Source organism: Nilaparvata lugens, chromosome X (assembly GCF_014356525.2).
Source record: "Nilaparvata lugens isolate BPH chromosome X, ASM1435652v1, whole genome shotgun sequence".
In the NCBI taxonomy this organism is placed as follows: Eukaryota; Metazoa; Arthropoda; class Insecta; order Hemiptera; family Delphacidae; genus Nilaparvata; species Nilaparvata lugens.
In genome coordinates this window covers 32,951,695-32,978,126 of record NC_052518.1, presented here as the reverse complement: position 1 = coordinate 32,978,126, position 26,432 = coordinate 32,951,695, and the positions used below count along the sequence as shown (strand labels likewise).

Genomic DNA, 26,432 nt, shown 5'->3' with positions numbered 1-26,432 from the left:
TGCAGATAACTTGTCACTTTGTTGATGTCACTTTGGAGGATATCCCCTGTTCCCTCAATGGTGGTTGCCTGTGCTGCCAGTGCAATGTCATCTGCATACATGAACTTGCGGCCCTGGGTAGTTGGGATGTCTGATGTATAAATATTGAACAGTACTGGAGATAGGACAGACCCCTGCGGGACTCCATTGTTCAGAACTTTTTTCTTACTTATTCCATCTCCAAGATGCACTCTAAAAGACCTGTTTGATAGGATACTGTCAAAAAATTGGACAAGTTTATTGCATCTGAACATCTTTCCCAACTTCAGCAGCAGGCCTGACTTCCAGACAGTATCAATAGCTGCAGTCAGGTCAATGAGAACAGCTGATGTGTTAAGCTTCTGCTGGTAACCCCTCTCAATGTGCGTGGTGAGAGACAAAACCTGATCAGTACAACTCCTATTTGATCGAAACCCTGCCTGTTCAGGCAGAAGAAACTCCTCCACAGTGGGGGCAATGTGTGCCAACAATATCCTTTCAAAGAGTTTGAAAAGTGTGCAAAGGTGTGATATTGGCCTATAGTTTTTGGCATTGTCAGGCTCCTTTCCTGGTTTCAGCAGCGCAATTATCTTTGACTCTTTCCATTCAGGAGGGAGCTTGCAGCTTTCAATCACGATGTTATGGATGTAATTTTGGACAGACCAATGCTGGAACAAGTACACTGCACCCAGTGTTGGAAGTCTCTATAAGTGATACTTTTCTGTACTGGCTTAGGTGTCTTATGGGAATGTACACAATAGATCAAATCATGTCCAGAAATAGTTGGGACTGAGATTTGAGCTGTTTAAACAACCTCGTTGGTATCGCTAACTATGAGTTCAATAAGTGTGTCAGATTCATTAGTATGAGTTGGATCGAGAGGTAAAACAGTCATGTTCAGGAATTGGAAAATTGTAGTCAGTTGAAAGTAGTAAAAGTTACATTTCTCATGTTCAGGTCGGTGTTCATATCCTCCATAACTAGTATATGGTCATAACAAGGTATAAAAAAAGCAAGGTATTTTCAAAATCAGTAAAATTACCTATTTTTGGTGGGCGATAACAGATACCAATAAGTAGTTTATCAGAACGAGATAAGGATAATTCAAGTAACATAACATTCAACTAACTTTATTTAGAGGGCGAACCAGAGCAAACTTCCAGTTTTCAGGGAAATTGCCTTCTTCAAGGGACTTGTTGAAAATGTATGTAATGGTTGGTAAAACAGCAAATAACATCTTATTGATAATTTTTATAGGAATCTTGTCTACACCCATAGCATTACTATGAATACGTTGAATTGCTCTGAAAGTGTCTTCTTCTGAGATTGGATGGAAATGAAATTGATCAGTAATTAGTAAATCTAAGTTTGTAACCTGCTCTTCAAGATTATCGATATGATTAGCAATGACAACTTCGTCGCATTGGTTAGAGTGTGAAACGAAATGGTCATGTGCTTTGTCTCTACGTCCCATCATCTTAAGTATGTCTTCAGTCATCCACGGTACTCGTCGTTTTCTATTAATCCTCCTTGTCACATAGGGTGCATGTTTGTCATACAAAGTCAAAGTCCAATTCTCGAAAGTCTTGACCATGTCATCAACTGAGGGTAACGCTTCAATTTGATGCCATGGAGTCTGAGCCACATCAGTCAGGAAGGCGGCTTCATCAAATTTTTTGAAGTCTCTAAAGTGATAATTTTCTGTTCTAGCTTAGGTACCTTATGTGAAAGTACACAGTGAATCAAATCATGTCCAGAAATAGCTGGGACTGGGATTTGGCCTGCTTGAACAGCCTCGTTGGGATCACTAACAATGAGAAGGTCAATGAGTGTGTCTGATTCATTAGTATGATGAGTTGGATCGAGAGGTAAAATAGTCATGTTTGGGCATTGGAAAATAGTAGTTGGTTGAAAGTAGTCAAAGTTACGATTTGTCATGTTCAAATTGTTGTTCATATCCCCCATAACTAGTATACAGTGATAACAAGGCATAAGAGAAAGCAAGGCATTTTTGAAATCTGTAAAATGACCTTTTTCTGGTGGGCGATGACAGATACCAACGAGTAATTTATCAGTACTAGATAAGGATATTTCAAGTAGCATAAACTCTGGTCTGGAACAATACTCTTGTTTAGATGTGATTAAAACTTTTGTTTTGATACCATCTTTCACATAAATTGCTACACCCCACAAGCTTTATTTAATCTATCATTCCGGAAAAGATTATATCCAGGTAATGCAACAAAATTTGATGAAATACTAGGCTTCAAAAATGATTCGGAAATTCCAATTATATTGAAGTCCTGAAAACGGAAGATTGCTCTGAGTTCATCAATGTGGCAGCTGAGGGATTGGATGTTAAGGCGAACAGCCTTGAAAAGTTTTTTGAAAGAGTGGAGCTTATTTACTAGAAACATACCTGCGTCATTATTACTATTATTGAAATAATCATACCTACTTGAGGGCGAGCGAGCTGACGTGTCAGTGAGAGGCATCATGGAAGCAGCAGACCAACGTGAACTGAACTCAGAAGGACACATGACGGGGAAAATGGGGATGAAACTGATAAAACTTAACCTAAATGAAAAAGTCTCTTGATTCGAGTGCATTCTGTATGCCTTGACAGTTCGGCTCCCTTCACTATTTAAGAACACTAGTTCAAAAAATTCACTAAACACAATAAGATGTGTAGAGTGATAATAAGTCACATGGAGTGATGTGTTGTGATGATCTGTGGAGTTCTGGTGATGAATAATCCTAATGGTGAATAAGATGAAGATTGAGGAAGAACTGAAAGTGGGAGATCTAGTCCAAGTGGCGATAGAGTGAGTAGGTATCCTGTAGTGGGAGAATCAACTCCAAGTGGAGGTAGAGGAAGATGGAATCCAGTAGTGGAAGATCGTGTTCAAGGTGGAGATAGAGCGAAATGGGATCCAGTAAAAACTGCAAATGAAAAGAAAAAGCCAGCAGAAAAACGAAAAATCTTTGAAGAAAGTTATCAATTGAGAAAAGATACATAATACAACTGATAATGATTAATATTTGCATGAAATAGAAGAGGAATAGTATGATTTAATGTGAGAATGAATCAAATATCAAATATGGATATTAGTAGAAAGTAATCAGAAAGAGAAATAGAGATAGAAAGAGAAATAAACATTTGAACATGTGGATAGCTAGTGGAAAAATCACAGGGAAAATAATGATAATAATAGGGAAGAAGAGAAGAGAAAGAAGGAATGTGCACAATTGAGAAGAACTTATGAAACTGAACTATAGAATAAGAAACAGAACATCGTATTGTAATCTTGAATTAATCAAGGAAAGAAGTAGAAGAAGATGAAGAAGAATAGAAAAGAATAATAATCATCATTGCAAAAATCACAACACTTATAATAAATGTAATAATTACAACAATATTCTAGTAATCATAATAACTATAAGATTAAGAAGAGAAATGGGAAAGAAAAATAAGAAGTAGAGGAGACGATTGAGAAAGTGCTAGATTATTTTAGATGAGTTTTAAATAGGATTGAACGGTGAAGTATGAAAAATATTATATAGTATTGGAGGTATACACTTATGATAAATGTAATAATTACAGCAATATTCTAGTAATAATAATAACTATAAGATTAAGAAGAGAAATGAGAAAGAAAAATAAGAAGTAGAGGAGACGATTGAGAAAGTGCTAGATTATTTTAGATGAGTTTTAAATAGGATTCAACGGTGAAGTATGAAAAATATTAAATAGTATTGGAGGTATAATTATTAACTATTGGGAGTTGCAATAACGATAAGAGTGGTAAATTGAGAACTGTAATATTTTAGTGATGAATGTCTAAGAAAACATTAAATGGAGCACAGCCCCTATATAAGCATATGAACAGACTACCCACCCTTCTGTTCTATCAATAATCCTTCACACATTAGCTCCTATTGTTCGAGCTGTGGCAATAGTAGAAGATATCATTATGTACTCCAAATATAGAAGAGATTACTATCTATACCTATAGATTATATCTATATCTATAATGTATGTTAACCATCCAATTTATTTGAAATTCAGCATTTCGAAAATTATTAATTATGGAAATAATTTTGGTAAGAGATGTAATAATTATTTGTAAGAATAGAGATAATGATTCTCCAAGTACCCTCTGGAGTATAGTAGTTGATGCATTGAACATAGTTTTGGGAATTAATATCAAGATAAATTATTAATCAGTATTAACAGATGTGGATCTCCTTAGTTTGAAATAATTGCCTTATATATAGTCATAAATAGCAGTGGAAAGATTAATTTATAGAACAGGGAGCCAGCTCATAAAAAATGCCAAGGTATATCTAGTGTGAAATCAGATTAATACAAATTTCCTATTATTGTAGTGAAGGGCACCTTAGTCATCAAATCCTGAAATGATTCAATTTACCTTTATTTTTTGAAGGTCGGTCATCCTCTTGACTGTGTGGACCCTCTAGGATCCTCCCTCGCTGATAGAGATCTTGATCCTCCCGTCAAATGACCAGACATTCCTGTGCCCATGACAGTCGGCCGCAGCGTTGAGGATCTTGAGACGCTCTGCAGTTAGATCCTCGAGAATGGTGACGCCAGAACCCTTCAGCTTCCTCTTAGCATCGAAGATCATCTTCCTGGTCTGGTAGCTGCAGAGTCGAACTATGATGGGTCGGTCCTTAGGTTTCACTTGCCCTTTTTGAGGTGGTTGACGCCTTCCCAACGCGATGCCAGCGGTTGACATATGCCAGAGTCACGGGCATGTTCAGCTTCTTGTTGAAGACATCAAGCGCCAGCAGGTCCATGTCTTCTTAGTCACTCTCCGGGATCCCAAAAATACCTATTGGATGTCGGCGCCCGTATTGCTCGAGGTCGTTGACCTTCAGATGACAAGACACCTCCAGCTCACAAATTCTATCGTGCCGCTCCTTGTTCTCCTCCTGCAATGCCTGAAGTTCCTCGAAAATAGACTTCACAGCCATTGAGACAGCATTTTGCACGGATTCTTCAATTTGCTGTCGAATAATGCGGAGGGTCTCTTCAGACAATGATCCAGAAATAGCTGAAGAAGGCCCTGGCTTCAGAGCATTGACCTCATTCTTTGGCGTGCCTCTGTTCGGTTGAACCATAGTATACCGTAAGGTGAATTTACACTTTTACAGGTGAGAAGGTAGACTGAAGAATTAGGAATGTTTTTACAATAATAATAAAAAGCTATATTAAAAACAGCAATAACTCCCTTGTTTTCGGGTATTTTCGAAAATGGGAATTACGCTAAAAGAATTTGGGGTTGCTGAATTCAAATCTGAAATCAGAATTCCTCTATCTCCATTATTGGACGATTTTGATTTTCGTGGAGAGGATAGCCTTGAAAAGTACGGCAGGCCGGGCTCGCGTTGCTTAGGCTACTACTAGTGTGTAGTGATTTTGATCCAAGTCACTCAAGGACACAGGCCAAGACAGGCCAAATCTGCAAGCCAAATCTGTAGGTGTGTAGGGCACTTAAAGCTCCGCCAATTTATGTAAATGCATAACAATATTATCTATAATCATTCCAGATTAATTTTTTCATATAATATACAGTTCAATATTTTTTTTAGTTTATATTATGTGAATTCATCTTAAACTTTGCAATCATAAGCTATTGTATATAAGTGTATAAGCCAGTATATATTGTAATCTAGCCTACATAAATAAAGAACTCAATCAATCAATCTCTTTCTGTTGTAAAAAAAGAAAAACTCTATCTTACTATTGGGCATTAAGTCACACTTATGAAAATAATAAAAATGATGAATGCATTTTCATTACTATAATAGATCAAAGTGATTTTTATGTGACAGGAGATTTTATGACAATGAAACGATTTTTATGTGAAAAAGAAAAGTTTGAAGACTTTTTATGATGCAATGGTATAGAGATAAAAAATGTGTACCATCCTATCACTTCCATGATGACAGCTAACGTGAACAATGAGGTAAAATATTATGTCTATAGAAAATTTACAAATCAAGATTACAATCTATGATAAAAACTCCCATGATGATTTTTTCACCACGTAAGTGACGTGACTGTGAAGCAATCTTATCATCTACTGTGACTGTAAGGCTAGTTTCACATTCATTCGGTTCATTTCGTTTTCGATTCGTTTTCGGCAAATTCCGATAAGTGTGAAACGGTAATTCGGTTTGAATTTGGTACCGAATAGAAACCGCATAGAACCGAACGCCCACTTGACACTAATAAATTCCATCAGGTTTCGATTCGTTGCTGGCGAGACACTACTTTCACACACTTTCGGTTCGGTTCATTTCGTTTTCGGCAAATTCCGATAAGTGTGAAGCGATGATTCGGTTTGAATTCGGCACCGAATAGAAACCACATAGAACCGAACGCCCCCTGGACACGAATAGGTTTTTCATATTCATATTCGCTGCTAGGTAGCAGCACACGCAAACAGCACATGCTCCCATTGTTAACAATTTTAACCAAACAGCCGATTTCAGAACGTCTTCATTCATTTATCCTAGCATTTTGTAACCCATTATTGAAGTTAATTTACTGTATTTTTTCAATTACCGTAGTTAATTTTTTAATTAATTTTTTTCAATAAAATGAGTGGTTTTCCAGATATTGACACAGATAGACTTATATCAGCAGTACAATTAAAACCTGTACTTTGGGATAAGACTTGCGAGCAATATAAATATAAAAACAAAACACAAAAAGCGTGGAAAGAGGTTTGTGTTGAGATTTTCAAGGAATTCGATCAATTGGATCACAAGAAAAGGAAGGAATTAGGTGAGTTTTAATAATACATTTTGTTTATGTTTACACTTATTATCTTAGTATTCCAATCAATAATTTTTAATGTACAATAGTAGGTCTACAGTTTAAAACCTATGAATATTTGAAGAAAGTGCATAAATAAGCTACAATCAATTTTTTTCTAAAAATGATCACCCAGAAGAGTATCAAGAGAACCCCTGATTAGTTTCATACTGTGACATAATTATACATAATTTGTAAGATGCCTTTATACTGTATATGAGTACTATAATATGATTGTAGAAAAAAGATTTATACTTACTTATTTTATAAATTATATACTTGATAATTAAAACTAATTTATTGTAATATTATTATATTACAATTGATTTTTGACTCATTAATATGAATTAATTCATTAATTTTGAATATTTATTTTTAGTGGTGATGTTATAAACAAACAGCAAGAAACAGCAACAAACTGTTTTTCCTGCTTTTTTAACTGCTTGTTATACAACAAGCTGTATAAACAAGCAGCAACAAACGCTTTTCCACGTGTGACTATAAAGTCATACATAATGAATACCTACAAATCAATATTATCAGAATCATGTTTATTAAAATATATTGAACAATGTTATGTATATTGAATGTAATATTTAATTTTATTTGGATACTACACAACACAATTCAGCTTTATATATAGTTTTTGTTAAATAGGATTTTTTCCATAAATAATTCTAGGAAAATTGTAAGTAGGACTATAATGTAGGTTTTTATATATTTTTTGTGTAAAATATGCACGTTAATCAGATTTTGGAGTATTGCCAACTCACTGAACCCTCTTCAGTCATGAAATAGTCTTTCAATGCATCTCTCACACTTTTTGCTATTGTACTTGCTTAATTTCTTCTCATTCCCTCGCCTTCCAAGTGGATATTTTCAAAGCCCGAAATGGATAACATATTTTCTGCTTCAAAACCATTTCCCTGTTTCGAACGAAATTTTGTAAAACTACACAAGCTTTCACTATATCCGTAGCATAACTTGGATCCAAGCTAATTGCGCGGTGGAATATTCTCCATTTGTTGCTCAGAATTCCAAAAGTACATTCAACGTACCTGCGAGCTCGGCATACACGATAGTTGTATATTCTTTTCTCTAAAGTCAAAGAATGTCCTTCATATGGTTTAAGCAGATGCTTATGTAAGCCAAAAGCATCATCTCCTATGAAATAGTAAGGTATAGGGTTCTGTGTCCCTGGAAGGCACTTGTCTTCAGGCAGATCCATGGTGCCGTTAATAATTGAACTCCACAGTCGACAGTTTTGAAAAACGTTGGAATCACAGTCTTTCCCATATGCTCCAACATTAGCATAGATAAACCGGTATTCTGCATCAGCTACTGCCATGAGAACTATAGAAGAATATCCTTTATAGTTGATATACATAGAGTTCAGAGGGTGCACAATCCTTATATGCTTTTCATCAACTGCGCCTAAGCAATGAGGGAAATTAGCAACAGTTTCAAATTTTAGAGCAATCGATTCCCACTTCTTCTTATTTGGAACAGGAATGCATTCAGATTGTAATACTGCCCAGATTGCACAACAAACCTCTCTGATGATCTTACTTATAGTCAAAATCCCAAGGAGATAAGTGTAATGCAAATCTGAGAAAGTACAACCACTTGCCAAATATCTGAAAAACAAAACAACTTGATTAGTAACTTATCATGATATCAATTTATAATGTATATCAAATACCCATATCAACAAATATTGGATTAGCTCAGACAAACCCACTTGAAATGTCTCAACTATTCCAATAACTATGAGTGATTGATAGTATCTTTATGGTTTTGTTCTAAGGAAATGGACGCAAGTGAGAGATTCGTACCGTAAATCACTTTCCAAAACTAATTTTGAATCGGGATCGGGTGCATCGAAATCTAGATCATACATTCACGCACCTCAGCTCCGATTTCTGATGAAAGTGTTTGAAGAAAGAGAAACAGAGGATACTCTTTCACAAAATACTCATGAGAATGATGTGAATGTAACTATTGATGAAGGTCATGAGGATTCTTTCTTTTTAAATGCAACTAAAGAACTATCATCCGCACCATCCAATGCCGCAAGAGATGAAGAACTATTGTCTTTCAAAATGCCGGCTCCAAGAAAAAGGAAAATGGACTCTGTAGAGATGGAACTACTCTCAGTTATTAAAGAACAACCAAACAGGCATCTATCATTTTTCGGAGGACTGCTTCCTTCCCTTCATGATTTTGATAAAACCGATACTATTGATTTCCAAATGGAGGTATTAAAAAGGATTAAACAGATCAGGCAACGAAAGCATCCTGTCCTTCCAACAACGTATCCTGTCCGTCCTCCACCCACTGCTCGACCAATTTCCTCTCCATCGCCACGCCACCATAGGCCTAGGCCTATGTCTGATGTTCAATTCTATGAGATTGTCAACAACGTTGATACATTGAATAGTCCCTCTTCGAATGAGAGCACAGATTCTTTATATGGCAATGTCTAAAAATAATTCTATTAAATAAAAAATACTTCAAAACTAAAAAAAACAAATAAATTTACGTTGTGTAGGTAAGATACGATTATTGTTTGGTGCTTGATGTGCGATCGTCACTAACATACACAACGTGGGTTTGTTTTTTCACTAAGTTTGTCTTTGTTAATAATTATCTTTGTTTTGTAATTCAGAGTAGTTTATAAATGAAAAATAAAATTGCTATCATATTAGGGAGGAGGATCCTTTGTTGTTGCTTACTGTCTCAAACCTCTATATCTCTAATTTTTCTATCAATGAACTAATTAATATTAATCCTCTCAATTGTTCCATCTGATGACTAGCAGGTACCCCGTGCTCCACAAGGTTCTGTTTAAATCAGAAATTGATTAAATTTAGTTTTATAGTTTTTTGCTGATATTGAAAATAAGTGTAATAATTTACAATGGAAAAACGATTCAATCAGGCTTACATAAATTCAATTAAATCATAATTATCCGATTAGAAAAAAATGATAATAAGCCTTTCACCATCCTTTGTGATCTTCATATTCGTTTGTTTCCTATCCCGTACATGTATAAACCAGTTCTTTTCTTCATTATACTATTACAGATGTATGTGGGACTGTACCACTATCTATCTTGGAGAGTCACATTAAAAAGAAATATACAAATTTATGATAAGATGAAAACCCAAAAAAACAATCAGAATTGTTATCCTGATAGTCATTTGTGATGCTACTTAGGAAGAGAATAGTTACTGAATGGTAGCATATATGAATAATGACTTCTTCCTTATATAATATCAAATAATCATTAGTCATTTCTCAATTGAAAAATGTGATCTAGTAAGAGGATTGTAGGCCTCCAATGTCATTTTTTTTATGAAGGACCAAGTTTACATCAATTCATATTTTTATGGACTTTTATGGATTATAGATGTGAGACTTTGATAGTAATATTAGTTATGTTTTCAAATTCCTATCAATAAATATTTCAGTTTTTATAGAAGTTTCAGTTTTTTTTGTTATTTCAATTAGTGTCTTCAAGCCTCCTTCCATTTGTCTTCAGCCTCCCCGACCAGGGGAGCCTTGAAACAAAAATATCTGGATTTTAAATATTGAATGAAAAGAATAGAACAGTCATCATAACAGGCAGGAAATGCACAAAAATGATACTCAAAAGTTCACTAGAGAAGATCCAATGAGTTTTTCAATTAAGAATAATTTATGGCATAAACCATAAAAAATGACTCTAGCCTTCCACTTCTCCCCTATCACACATAATTTCACTCATTCACTATATTTCTCACATATTGTTTGTGTTATTTCTTTTCATCAATAATTGTGATCTAAATAAAATAAGATGTTCTTGAAAAAATGTGTTGATTTCATTGACTCACCTTAAAGTAACAGCCAACATCTCAATTGGTTGAATACATTCCCTCATGAATGTATTTTGGCGTTGTAGACAGTCCTTCAACTTCATGTGTAATTCATCAAATGATTTTGTAGACATCCTGAAGTAATTGAAAAATTTCTCTACTTGCTCTCTCAGCTTGGGGAAAATAGTATAGAATGCACCAAATTTCAGCCTTGAAGCGATGAGGGAGTGAACCCAATGTATTCGCCTCTTACGCTTTTTTATTCTTCTATGAAGAATCCACATGGCGATAGCTTGTTCCTGATATGTATGAAAGCCTTATTCGTTTTCGGCAACGAACCGAATCGAACCGAAAACGAGCCGAACTGAATGAAACCGAAAGCGTGTGAAGCTAGCCTAATAGTACAAATTGTTTCCAAATGGATGACTCAATTTTTGAAAGATGTATTATTCAGAAAAAAATAAATCAACAAATCAAGCACTAAATACCCAATTACTAAAAATTATGAGCTTGCATCGTAAATGTTCAATATGTCCTGTCATAAGGTACATAAATGATATTATGAACAATTTTAGGATAGCCTATATATTCTTCTTGTGATTTGTCTTTGAAGAAACGGCAGCTCAAATCTGTTTTTAATAAGAGATAAGGGAATAACATACAATTTCATTAACTCTATAATTTTGCAAATGAATAACAAATAAATCTATTTGATTGGAATTATACCATTCCTTTAGGAATATTCTTTATCATGACCGAGGATGGAACGCCAGGCTGTGGTGTTTTATATATTCTAAAGCTTAACATTTTCAGTAAGAATCTAGAATCAATCTTAGTACACAGTACGGCATTCATTTGAATACTGAAGTTGGGCAGTGCTTTACTGTTATCAGCATAGTGCAGCCCTACTACATATGAGGTTGTGCAAAAATAATTATTGCTGTTTTTCTTCTTGAATTTCTCACCAGGCTTGAACACCATTGTAGAACAACTGCTAATTCTGGATCCATGTATAGCCCAGTCAATGAAGGTCCAAAAAAGCAGTTTCGATCCGAAAATTAAATAAAAGCTGAATTTCCCACCATTGATAGAACCCTCCCAGAGGGTCATTCTCTCAAAAGTCCCAAGAAATCCCCTTGGAGCTTTCCCCCCTGCCCCCTAAAACATGAAAAATGCAGGTAATCACGGGAAATCAATTATCTCTGTAACCATTGATCAGAAACAGTTCTTTGATTTTTTTTTGTTTTCTTCGATTAACTTCGAAGTAAGTAATTTTAAAGAAAAATGAGCAAAATAATTAATGTAGCCACTTTCATTGCGAATCCATTGATGTATATCGTTATGTATTTGCGATTCGATTTGACGCCGTGTAAGGTGAAACAATCGACGTGGTACGGCGCAGCTGACTCTCTTCGTCATAGTAAACAGCAAACAGGAAATCAATAATTATCTCTGTAACCATTAATCGAGAAAAAATCTATCATATGTCATTTGATTGATTCGTTACATTATGGACTAAAATATTAGTCATATTCATTTTCTCGATAAAACAAGCAGTTCCCTTGATAAAATAATATATGTGTGAAAATGTAGGGGTTTTTCGATTTATTATTTTTTGTTTTCTCCGATTAACTTCGAAGCAAGTAATTTTAAAGAGGAATAAACCAAATAATTAATGTAGCCACTTTCATTGTGAACCCATTGATGTATATTGTTATGTATTTGCAATTTGATTTGACGCTGTGGAAGAGGAAACATCCGACGCGGGACTGCGCGGCTGACTCTCTTCACCATAGTAGGATAAACAGTAAAATACTACTGCTTTCTAATTTGCATCTTATTTACACTATGGCGTTCGAAACAATCAATTTTGTCTATTGTTTTGACATGCGGTAAAACTAAGTTTTTACTTTTTTATTCTCTAAATTCTAAATATTAAAATTTTTGAGATTCAACCACGTTGATTACAGCAATTTATTGAGCTTTCATTGCCAGTTCAGGAAATCAATATTTTTTTCATGAATTAATTAAAATGCCACTATTACAATACGGTCATCATACTGCTGTCTATGTTTTGAATGAAATGTGATAATCAACTCATCATTTTATTGTTATATAATATGTGCTTAATCATGCATATGACAGACAAAGATATTGTTTGCAACCGATAAAATATTCATAGCCTACAATTACATAATATAATAAATATTTATATGTGTATGATCATAATCCTATGCTATAATTTATCATAACTTATGAATGTCAAAAACTGACATTAATCATAGATTACAATAGTGTTAACAGTGGCGATTTCCTGAAAAAATCATAGCGTGCAGTGTGTGCTGTTATCCACAGTTAATATTCTCCAAGCCAGGTTGATAATATATATCTACAGTTGAGGCCAATATATATGACGACTGAGGCATCAAAAAATTATATAGGCCTATATTGGGCTTGTTGAGTTGAATCTTTCTATGATTCTCTCTGTAAAGTAGCTTATCTTCCGTTCTTACTAGTTGAATCTACATATCTAAACAGTCCAATATAAAAATTGAGTAGATTCTAAAGATGAAAGCCATGCAAACATACGAATTAAGGAAGAGTAAGCATGCATGAAAAGTAGGAAAATCATAAAAAATTGTTACATTCTACCCTCGTAATCACAAGTTGATTAAGTAGGATAGAAAATATTGAATAGTCAATATTGAAAACCAGATGTACGGTCCATTGGAGATGGAAAATTCGTAAATAATCGTGAACCAAGTACAAAGTAGCCTACCGTATAAGATGAATTGAAAGATGATTCATCATCTTCTATAATTTGTTAACTTGTCGATTCTTCACCTCCACTCGCATCTTGTCATTCATTACACAAGGGCCTTGTATGAATGGCCTTTATGAGAACTTTATAAATGGAAGTAAAGCATGGGCAGAATAATACTGGAATTTTAAGGTTGGCAGAAGCTTTTCTTGATGTCAATCAATGTTGATTAATATTGATTTTGATTCGGGCACCAAAATAATAGATCGAATTCTATTTATATGTTGAAGCATTTAAATTAAATCTATTGAATATGATTTGTTATGACTTTGCATTCACAGATTTAGTTGGGTGAAGTTATTTATTGAAAAATGTAACTGATTATACCATTATAGTTCATTGTGATCATTGAAGGGTTGAAGTGAGTTAGTTCAAGTGAATTCTAGTAGAAGTATTTTGTGGTTATAATGAGCTCTTCTTTATTTTTTATCGATGTTTTACTCCAGTAGAAAATTGAAAATGTTGGAGTTACATTTTATAAGCTTTAAAGATACGGTAATATGAATTTGATAAGTCCATTATTAAATTAATCGATGTTGTTTTTCATTGTATTGCTTTGTATCAATGTTACATCCACTGTTTGCAATTCATCACTATTCTCTCAAGAATTAATATGTTATGAATTTCATGATCTGAAAATTCAAATTTAAATGCTATTTGGATGACGTTCACATGCCATTGGTTTTTTACAATAATTGTTACATTGAAGAGTCAAGTAATTTAATCAATTTGGAAGTAAAAAGAAATCTCAGTGCAATTTGAACAGTGGATAGTCACTTTGGAATTCAGTTGCTCAAATTGATTTCGGATGATACTATCATTTTTAATTTGAGTTGATCAGAAATATGCATTGTATATAATGTTCATATTTCAGTTCGACTAATCTCTTATTACAGTCTCACTTTCATTCATGAACATGATAATCCTAAATAATTTGATTACCTTAAGGATATAGCTTATCTTACGTCAAACAATGTACAATACATATAATTTCCATTAAATTACTATTATGATGATCATTGGAATTTCTGTAATTGAGAAAAAGTCATTTTTAGAGCCTTGAAATTCGTACCTAGAAAAAGTTGCATTATTACTAGGAATTTTGTCATTTTTTGTAATATTTATTATAGGTTCAGTACATTCATTTTTGTTATTATAGACATTAACTATTTTATTCTAAATCAAGATAAGGATAAATAGGGAAATTGTGAGATGGTGTGAACATCCATAGTTGAATTTACATAGCTTCAATTTGAAAGCTCTGTTAATAATAAAGATTGTGAACGGAACTGCAATTCTGGCTTGGAATTGCCTCTTCATATTCAGTGAGAATAGAAAGCTCCAGAATAATTTTTTCTCACTATATGTGATAATATTGGTAATATTTGGTAACATTTGTTAATATTTAAACCGAATGAGCAACAAATTAATTGACTTTCAGCTTGAAAATTATCAACTTATCAGGAGAACAGTGTTATCATATAGTATCACAGGTAGGTCTACCCTTTTATTTTCTTTGTTTGCATGATCTAATGATATTCATTTCATTATCAAGTGTTTAAATTATGAAGAGTAATCAAACAAGAGAAAACACAAAAAAAACTATAAAAAGAAATTTTGAATCTTCATTGTGTACAAAATAAGGATAAGATGAAGGAGTCGGACACATAATATATCATCAAACTCCAATATCTGAAGCTAGAGCTGTTCTTTATCAAATTGTGGTACCTCTGACTCGTATTGAGAAGGCACACTTCATATTAATAAAATAAATTCTGTGAGCAGACAAAGAAATCCTGATTTTTATCATCAGCGTGGTTGAATCAAGAAAATTATAATATTTTTTTAGAGTATTGAAGAGTGGAAATCTAGATTTATCACATGTGAGATGCAATGTAGAAAGCAGTACCATTCTGTTTACTATGGTGAAGGGATTCAGCCGCGTCGGCTGTTTCCCCTTCCACAGCGTGACATTAAATCGCAAATACATAACAATATACATCAATAATTTTACATATATATATATATATATATATATATATATATATATTATATATATATATATATATATATAAATATATTAAAACAGGAGACACAAGACATGAATAGAAAACACTTAAAAACTTACATTTGAAACGGAAATTTTCGGGAACTGAGTTTCCTTCCTCGTTCCCTTCCAGATTCTACATCAGATGCAGTGATATAGATACAGATGAAGCGAAATTTATACAGGTTTTTACACAGGTTCCATCTGACACTAGTTTTCTGCATCATTTGAGCAGTGTTGCCAGTTTGCTGTCGTAATTGTAATAATTGTATTTTTTCATAGACAGCAGTTCTACTCGGATATTGATGGAGAACAGGCAGGAACAGTCAAACAGGAAACAGTTTCAATGTTACAATCCAATCGAGTGCTGCGTTCTTTTTTTTAATTTTCAATTTTCTGAGAATCTCTTATAAATATTATGTACAGTGACAGATTTTTCAAGGCAATGGGCCTTCATCCACCTGAACCGGACCCTAACATGAATAAAGCAGGTTAGTACAAAACATGGTTTCTTTACTATTGCTAGTTAAAGTTACAACTATATTTTTTGTAAGTAGTTTTCCACTTTCACACATATCAAATGCCTTTGACAGGTCTGCAATCAAACCGCAAATCTTAGAACCGTCATCCATGTGAGTCAATACCTTGTTTATATAGGCGTAAAGAGTGTCATTGATGGATAAACCAGACCTGAATCCATATTGTTTCTCTGTTAGGACTTGACAATGTTTGAGATACTTCCTAACTCTAGCCAATACAATGTACTCAAGTAGCTTTGCAAATCAATCAATCAATCAATTTTATTGGAAAATAATTTTTTACAATGTTGGGTCCTGCTAAACCCATGGGTTTTTCAGCAGGTGCCATATCAAAACAAAATTTTCACAACTTTAAATTAAAATAAAGTACAAATAAAATAAAATTTGGCTATTTGTTGTGAATACAAGAAATGAAAAAATTACAATAATAATGAGAAAATAAAAAAGAACATAATAATCAGAAATAAAAGTAATAGAGTTAATAAATAACATTATTATAAGCATGATAAATAAGGAGTTAATTAAGAACTAAAAGGAATAAAAGGAGGAATAAAGTAGGAAGTATTTTATACAATATTAATATTACTAAATTATTAGTCGTTCAGGCTGGCGGCAGTGACTTTACAACATATATACAGGGTGTTTCAGAAGTAGTGTCGAGAATTTTAGGGTATTGTACCTGGATGCTAGGAGACTACAAATGTCATATTTGAAGTGTCCAAAACTCAGCGGTTATCCTTATAGCTGCCATTTTGTTTTTTTCACTTAAAAATTTTTATCTCAAGAACGAAATGTTGTATTGATCTGAAATTTGGCATGAATATTTATGCTATAAAGACTCAACTATAAAAAATAAAAAAAAATTTTTTCGTTGAAATTTTTCAAAATGGCGGCCATTTTAAATTTTTGATGGCGAATATCTCGAAAACCGTCCATTTTACAGAAAATTTACATGAGACAAAAAAGTTAGCAAATTTTTTCACGATTCCAATGATACCTAATTTATTAAGATTGGTCGAAGAATAACAGAGAAATTAATTTTTTTCGTACTGCATGCATGACCACTTTTCACCATTTAAAGATCAATATTAATTTTTTTATAATTTCATGAAAACCGTTCTTATTACAGAAATATACAAGAATAACTTTCCTCCAAATTTTATTTTACATTGAAAAATATTAATTTCACTCAAATCGGTTCACTGATACTAATGCAGCAATTGCTCAAAATGCCGTCCTTCAACTTGATTACACAGTCTGCACCTTTCAATCATGGACCGTCGAACTGCTATAAAAGTATTTTCATCATCTTGAATGGCACCTGCTGCAGCAACCACTCTTGCCACAAGGTCTTCTTCGTTTTCTACTGGCGTGCTGTAAACAAGGTCTTTCATATGGCCCCAGAAAAAGAAATCTAAAGGGTTGAGGTCAGGTGAACGTGCGGGCCACGGTACTGGTCCACCCCGCCCAATCCACCGCTGACGATAGGTCATGTTCAGAAAGTCCGTAACAACATTTCCGAAATGAGCAGGGGCACCATCATGTTGAAACCAAATATTATATCTGTTTGCAAGAGGCACATCTTCCAAAAGTTCTGGTAGTATGTCTCTTAAAAAAGTAATGTACGTGGGAGAATTCAGACGATTAGGAAGAATGTATGGTCCAATCACGCGATTACCTAAGATACCCGTCCAAACATTCAGCGAAAATCTATGCTGATAACCACGCACTTTGACCTCATGAGGATTGTCTAAGGCCCAGACGTGACTGTTGCGAGAGTTGAAGATTCCTTCTCTTGTAAAGCTGGACTCATCAGTAAATAACACATTTTCTAGAAAATTTGGTTGGATAATGTCTTGCTGAAGAAACCAACGGGCACAGTTTACTCTTGGCTCATAGTCACGTTCAACCAATGAGTGAACTTTTTGAAAGCGGAAGGGGTGAAGTCTTTCCTTGTTTAGTACACGCCACACAGAAGAAGCACTTGAATTGATTTGCTTTGCAACTGCTCTCGTACTCGTTCTAGGATTGAAATCGAATTTCTGCAATACTTCCTCTTCAAAAGCAACATTTCGAACTGCTCGAGGCCTACCAGCAATTACCCTGTTCCGTTCAAATGAACCAACTTCTCTCAGCCGAGGGTCGCTGACAACCGTTCTCCCCGACAACCATTCTCCTCTTGATTTTGACCTTAGGCGACAGCCAATACCCTGCTGAAAATATGCCAATGCCGACAACCATTCTCCCCGACATCCGTTCTCCTACTGAAAAGAAGGAGAACGTCTGTCGGAAGCGTTCTCGACAACCGTTCTCCTCGAGCGCTTCCGACAACCGTTCTCCCCGACATCCGTTCTCCTACTGAAAAAAAGGAGAACGTCTGTCGGAAGCATTCCCGACAACCGTTCTCCTCGAGCGCTTCCGACAACTGTTCTCCCCGACATCTGATCCCCTATTGGGCATTGACTTGTAGCAGGCGCGAAAGTAGTACCATCACAGACTCTGTTTAACACATTCTATGAATTTGATTATTGGAAGTAAAGCTTGTTGATGTTATGATTTATATAACTGCAAATATTAGAAGAAAGAGAATATTTATATTCCCAAACTCCTGCACATGAATGAATGAATAATTTTAATCAGTAAAAAAATACAATCAAAACAATTTGATGCTTCCTGTTAGATTTACGACTAGAGTAATTAATGAGGATTTCGAGCCTGTTAGGTGTAAGGGATGGATATAGAGCCAAAATTGGATGGTCCTCGCATTTATTTATTAACAAATTCATAATAGGATATAAATACACAACTGAAGTTCAAGAAGTATTTTTGGGTCAAATTTGATATAGTATATTTCAAATAAAGTTTGTGTTCACGTCAATTTTACTTCTTTTATTAGATGAACAATACTTGAATCATCTGTTTTGTTGGAAAGATTCAAGGTATTCACAATATTAGTATTATTTTTAGGAAGATTCATTTCCGAACTGAAATCCACCTATGCTGCTTTGTCAGTTTCTATCGGTTTAATAATTCTCAATATTTAATTTCTGAAAATAGATTTTTAATGTTGTTCGTTCGTTTTAGGGAAAGTGTGACAAATGAGCAAATCATACAAATAATATTTTTTTTTAAATGTTATATCTCATTAAGCGTTTCTTACCAATGGCCATCCTGTGAGTAGGCTATTATTGAGACGCTATTAGCAATAACATATGTAACACAAAAAAATGAAGAAGATAATAAATACCGACAACCCGGGTATTCATGTCAATCATACTCAGAAAAAGAATTCCATTTGGTTCTTTATGAGAAGTTGTTGAATACATTCTATTATCATTCCATTATATCCTTGAACGATATCAATTTCAAACTTGACCCTCTCTGAATTCAATAAAAATTTATAGGCCTCGGGAAAATACCCAGTTTAATAGTTCTATGATCATATCTTATCTGATATGATATGATCATTTATATCATATCTGAACATATGGAAATATCTAGATCATGGGACTATTATCGAGTGATACTGACCTCAGAGTATGATCACATTATTAGAGACAAGCTAACACGAATAAACTGGGATAGTACGGTAAGATTGCAGTTGAAAACAAATTCCTAAAAGAGGCATAAAAATACTTTGTGACGTGCTCTAGTGAAATATTATTTTGTTGGTTCTGTAGGATATATTGATGCAGGCGGAGTCCGGCAAATGTTTCCTAATGAGGTGATATTTTCCTCGGTTGGAATCAACTTCGCTTTTTATCTTGCATGTACCACTACACTGTTTATTCACGCATGTAACATAAATAGATCCACAGTGAAATAATAATAATTATCATAACAAAGAAAGTCTTTGTAGAACATCGTGCCCCAGTAAGGCTTTTCTCGATATGAGATTGAAGAGTAAATCTCATTCGATTATCATATATTTTGAATATAATATAATTATGATCCATGTAATAATACATATATCATAGTGAAAATTACAATTATAATAATATATGTATAAATTATATGAAAAAAGATGAATTTTATAAAAGATGAGTACTATAAAAGTATACCAATAAGACACATGCATCGCGTGCATCTTATTGGAAGCCTTATTTCCTCTAATTCAAGCTCCTCCCCAACCTTATAGTAGGAGGGGGTTTGCAAATGCGGGTTTGTAGCAGTGTTCGTTAAGCAAATGGAGCACTCCGGTAGTGGAGGCTGACTCGGTGTAGTTTCCTCACGGTCCTCCATGTCCAGCATAAGCTCCTCCACCTGCTTGTCGACGAAGGAGGCCGAAGGACAATCTAATATCGAGTGTACTTCAAGGAATATTTTTTTTAACAACTTCTTTTGCTTATAAACAAAGCCGTTGTCATCTTCCCAACGATACCCCCAAGACCTAGCTTTGAATCTGATTGCTGACATACCGTAATTAGAATTCGAACTGTTGATGACGACTGCTGGGGAAGAACTGTCATCCTCACATTCCACGCAACTTATGGGCGATTGTGGTGGTGGGGGTGGGGTTCCGGGAATTTCCAGAAGAACCAATCGTGGAGTAGAGGAATATAGCCTACATGAGTTACTACTTTTGAAATAGGTACATCATTTTTATTACAAATACTCAATGACTAGCCGTGATTGGTGCCTTCATTTAACTGTGATTGGTGCGTTCCCCCTCCATAGATTTGGCGTAACTTTTAAATATGGTGAAAATAAGAGAGTTCCAGGATTATATTATTATTAAATGAAAAGACAAGATGTTGTCAAACCACTGATTTATTAAAATATCCAGATACCGGTTTCGGTTGTTAGACCATTATCAATCTCTGGTAAACCAGGTTGTCTAATATGGATAACTACCACAATATCACCTACACAACTACTCAGAAAATTATATTATTAGTCCAGTACACAGAGGTTTTTTCCTGGTGTATGTTGATGTAAGGCGATAGCAAGATAAAAACACGTTTTTGGGCTCACATTGTAGGCAATGATTGGTTTTACATATTCATTCTCTCATGAACCTTTCTAACATGAACCAAACTTGATTAAGATTGATTACCTGACAAATTTTTGCAACTCTAGGGTTGTGTGGTAGAGAGGACCTACAGTCCTAATTCCGCCCTAATAAAGGCAATTATTATTCAATTCAATTCTCTCTCTCACTCTCTCTCTCTCTCTCACTCTCTCTCTCTCTCTCACTCTCTCCCTCTCTCTCTCCCTCCTCCCTCATACCCTCTCTCTCTCTTTCTGGATAATTATTGATTACACATAATTTCATAGTATTAATTTTCAATTACATTCTTAGTAGTCAAATAGACCATAAAAAATATCTTTGGACATCCCTCTCCAAGAATGGACATTTATATGTCTAAACATTGCTATTTTATACAGCACAAATTACTGTTACCGTTAACTTATTAAATCCTATATTTCAGTCATTTTACAAGTTTCCATAGACTATAATTAGCAAACTTAAGCGAAACAATGTAATTAGTGTCTTTTTTCTCTTATAGCATAGGATTTAAACCAATTCTCTGTTTATGTACTGAACAATAAAATTATTTAAGTTAAGTGTATAGAAGTGTATAAGTATTAAGTATATAGTATAAGTAATAAGTATAAGTACTACAATAAAGTGATTGAATCTGAATCTCTGAGTGAGGTCCAGGAACTGTATTTCAAATCCTGAACAGGATCACAAGCAATGCGATTGACAAGGAATGTCTCCCTATAAAATTCATACATTCTACCAATTAATTCTCTCTCTTTGATTTTTAAGATTATATTAAAAATTTAGATATTCAACGTTTACTTTTTGTAGTTTTTATCTCCCTTTGGTTAGTGATATCTGAAATTTTCTGAAGAGAATCATCGGGTCTCTCTCTTTCTCTCTCTCTCTCTCTCTCTCTCTCTCTCTCTCTCTCTCTCTCTCTCTCTCTCTCTCTCTGATTTCGGAAATAGAGATATCTGAAATTTTCTGAACAGAATCGAGAAAGAGAGAGAGAGACCCGATGATTCTCTTCAGAAAATTTCAGATATCACTAACCAAAGGGAGATAAAAACTACAAAAAAGTAAACGTTGAAGATCTAAATTTTTAATATCATCTTGAAAATCAAAGTACTGCATGAATCATAGTGAAAACTATTGAAGGTTGCACTGCCATCGGGTTTTGATCTATTCTGAAAGTTTCAAGTCTCACGCTTTTCGGGAAGTGGGTGAAAATTGCATTACAAAATTTGTATGTTACAGAAAGACAGATAAAAAGACAAGTTGATAGAAAAGTTGTATAAAGAACAAGGAGGTTAAGAAAGTCATGATAAAGAAAGTCGTGATTACAAAGTCTCTGTATTTTGAGTATGTTTGATGGAGAACAAGTAAAATGGAATTAGCATGATGCAGTTTTGATGGGTGTAATTATCAAATTATCAAACTTTAAAGAAAATACGATTGAATGGAATGAGATTAGTACCACCACACATATTTTATGTGGTTACTAATATTTGTAATTACAGTAGGCTATCAGAAGATGACCATCACTTTTAACTTTTTTTGTTTAATTTTTGTACGTTCTCACTAAATTAGAACTCTGAATTCGCAAATAATTATTTTCGCTCCACCAATTAAATAGGCTACCTCTAATGAACTCGAACAAGAGGTGAGATTTCATGGAATTACTAGAAATTACTTAGTTATTAGAAATCAAGATAATATTGTAATGTTCTCTATTATTCCTTTCATCCTGAATAACCAATTGAAATGAATGAGTTAGTTCGTAGTAAACTCGAGATAGTAATGAGATACGCAGAACCCTCTGTAATATTTTTGAAGGAATGTGTAATCGACATAAACAGAATCTTGCCTTTCGGATACTGCTACCAATAATTAAAAAATAACACGTCCTACCCTTTCACTAAACCAAACAATGTACCTGGATTCTAAGTGTAGCCTATAATTGGATGGGTCAATGTACGGATCATTAAGTCTTGGATGATCGTTTTGGGATTGAAGAATAGATGTTATGTTCGACAGGCCTTAACCCAGACCAGACAAGGGAGCTATTCTCACCGCTAATTAGGATTGTTGAGTTGGAAAAACCCATATTATCTGTGGAGCGTGGGAGTGCAGATAGATTGTTGGATTCATTGAATAGGTAGAATGTATTATTTTTGGAATTTGTTGTAGTATCTCTGTCCAGATTCTGCTTGTTATGTCAAGGTCTGCTTCCTTCAAAAATATCACGTCCTGAACGAGTACTGGTGGTCTAGGCCTATACGGTGAGGGTAATGAACTTCCCATGTACGGAACCTGATGTGAACAGTGTTGAGCTACAATCGAATTCGGGTACATAGGATTAGAAAATAGATAGATTGATCAATAGTTGAGGGGATGTTAAGCACAAAAATTATAATGAGAATAGAAAAATTATAATTAAAATTACAAGGATCATATAACATAATTAATTAGCATTTCCTTTTTTCCGTATTTTAAAGGATGAAATAGGAAAACCTTAGTTGACTGTACACCATGCGCAATTATTGTAGTAGGAATTAAATAACCTACTCCTAAATGAAAGAATTTCATTTGCTAAGTCCATAATTCAATGCCTTCTGATAATTATCAGAGATATTAACGAGTATTGTATCATCATAAATCAAGTATAAATCGCTTTTACTTTTTCTATGCATTGACGACTTTCACTTGTTGAGTACCAGTAGTTGTGAGTGTGATACTACAGTAGTTATACATGTTGAATGAAAATATTGAATTTTACAAAAAGGAGTTTTTAACTACTGTCGTTGAAAAATCTATTGTGTTGAGGCTGTTTTTTATTGGTTATTAACACAAAAGATTTCTGGGGCAGCCCTAGGACCGAAGGTAAGGTGTAAGTCATCATAGATGTTATTGTATAGCAGAGACTATACCGGTAGTTTATAGATGACCGTTGTTGATTTCACAACAATGGATGTTTTGACAACCACTCTAGAAAACAAAAAATTGTATGCAACGAGCTGGAATAATTTGCTAAAGGGGTGCTTTACGAAACTATGCCGGCGCTCAGCGTACAATAAAACCTACATCTTCTTCTTATGAACCGAAATACGTACAGCATATATTATGTTTGTGCTTTGTGGTAAATATTTTATGTTCACCGATAGCGGTCGGTAGACCCTCCAGGTTTAAGATGGCTCCCTCGGTCGCAGCATACACAAATCAACAATTCTAGACCTAATAATGAGCACAGAATTTATAAATGGATTTATTTTTGCAAGTTCCTGACCAACATCCAGACAGGAATTATTTTATGAGATGGTAAAGGCCTCACAGCTGGATGCTGAACGACTCCAATATCCCAAGAAAACCTCGATTCTAAATAATACTGTGTAATAAGTTACTACTCAGGCTGTTAACACCAGCTCAATTGAAAAAAAGTATATTTAATTCTCTTTAAGACTCTTAACAGAAACAAGGTAGGTCTATCTACCTAAGTCTTTCTTTATGTGATTGGATATGCGGTATGAAAAATAAGTTGACCCTCCATTCAGTAAAAACTAAAAATTAATAGATTAATGATAATTAATGATTAAATCTAATATTATTAATAGCCACCTAATCAAACTCCAATGAATTATCAAAGACCTTCTCAAGTATTCAATTTGACACTCAGATGGAGAGTTACTCCTGTAACTTCCACAATTTAGTTATAAATAACAAAAAAAAATCTATCTGTCAACTTCTAGCGGGGGACAGATGCCCCCCTCTACCCCTGCCTGGATACGCCCATGATTTGAAGATTGCATCAAAATCATTCGAATAAATTCTTTTAGTGCCTTCGCCTAACGTTTGTAAATAATTATATGAAGTTAAAATTAATATCAATGCAACGATCAATGCTGCGGCCTTGTCATGCACAATGCTTTTAGATGACTATTAATATATATTTTGAACATTTCATTCCATATATATTAATTCCAAACCATTTCAGAACTTTTGAAGTAATGTGCATTGACATTGCACAAGAATATTAATTTGAATATAGACTTAACAAAGATGATCAGAATATCAGAACTAGTTGTATAGTATCAGAACTAGTTGTATAGTACAGTATCTAGTAATCTGGTTTAATAGCATGATACATAGGATTCATGTGACTTCATTTTCAAGTTTCAAGGAGAGAGCCAGCCAGAATGGTGATTTCATGTGATGTGGTGAGGGGAACGTTTGTCGGGAGCGTTCCCGACAACTGATCTCCTCGAGCGCTTCCGACAACCATTCTCCCCGACATCCGTTCTCCTACTGAAAAGAAGGAGAACGTCTGTCGGAAGCGTTCCCGACAACCGTTCTCCTCGAGCGCTTCCGACAACTGTTCTCCCCGACATCCGATCCCCTACTGAAACCTGCTCGAAAAGGAGAACGGTTGACGGCGTTGACCGGCGACAACCGATAACCTAAAAACTGGTTTGAAAAGGTGATCGGCTGTCGGGGAGAACAGTTGTCGGGGAGAATGGTTGGCGCGTTCCCATAATTAAATATTTGTGTAGAAGCAACGTAAGAAAATATTGAAACTGGAAATTTAAGATAGAAATAAGACCTAGGAAACGTGAGACTAAGAAATAGGAAGCACTACATCTGGTTCTTTACTTTTAATGAAACAACAATACTTTTACAAGACAAACATTATCATCTGAAAACCATTGTAAAATCATCTGTTTGCCCATATGGAGCCATACCGAGTTTCAAAGCTTCATCTTAGATACATCTGGAATTAAAAAATTAATATTGATCTTTAAATGGTGAAAAGTGGTCATGCATGCAGTATGAAAAAAATTAATTTCTCTGTTATTCTTCGACCAATCTTAATAAATGAGGTATCATTGGAATCGTGAAAAAATTTGCTAACTTTTTTGTCTCTTGTAAATTTTCTGTAAAATGGACGGTTTTCGAGATATTCGCCATCAAAAATTTAAAATGGCCGCCATTTTGAAAAATTTCAACGAAAAAATTTTTTTTTATTTTTTATAGTTGAGTCTTTATAGCATAAATATTCATGCCAAATTTCAGATCAATACAACATTTCGTTCTTGAGATAAAAAGTTTTAAGTGAAAAAAACAAAATGGCAGCTATAAGGATAACCGCTGAGTTTTGGACACTTCAAATATGACATTTGTAGTCTCCTAGCATCCAGGTACAATACCCTAAAATTCTCGACACTACTTCTGAAACACCCTGTATAATAATTTAAATCCAGCGGAATAGGCTATTTGAAAGATGAAAAAGAAAATTCATCGTACGCAGGCCTATTAGAA

At 34.3% G+C, this 26,432-nt stretch overlaps 1 protein-coding gene across 2 annotated transcripts in view; it reads right to left on the bottom strand.

Annotated features, from left to right (window-relative positions):
* LOC111046052 (protein seele) overlaps positions 1–26,432 on the bottom strand; it is a 186,507-nt gene that overhangs the window by 102,514 nt on the left and 57,561 nt on the right. The window contains exons 3-4 of one of the 2 annotated variants that reach the window (XM_039443179.1): positions 10,741–10,857; positions 5,778–8,502 (exon numbers count right to left, since the gene is read on the bottom strand). The exons of the other annotated variant lie outside the window; for it this stretch is intronic. Coding sequence (XP_039299113.1) covers positions 7,716–8,502; positions 10,741–10,857 — 904 coding nt within the window. The 3' untranslated portion in view covers positions 5,778–7,715. Of the gene's footprint in view, positions 1–5,777; positions 8,503–10,740; positions 10,858–26,432 lie in introns of those variants that run through there. 2 annotated transcript variants of the gene reach the window in all.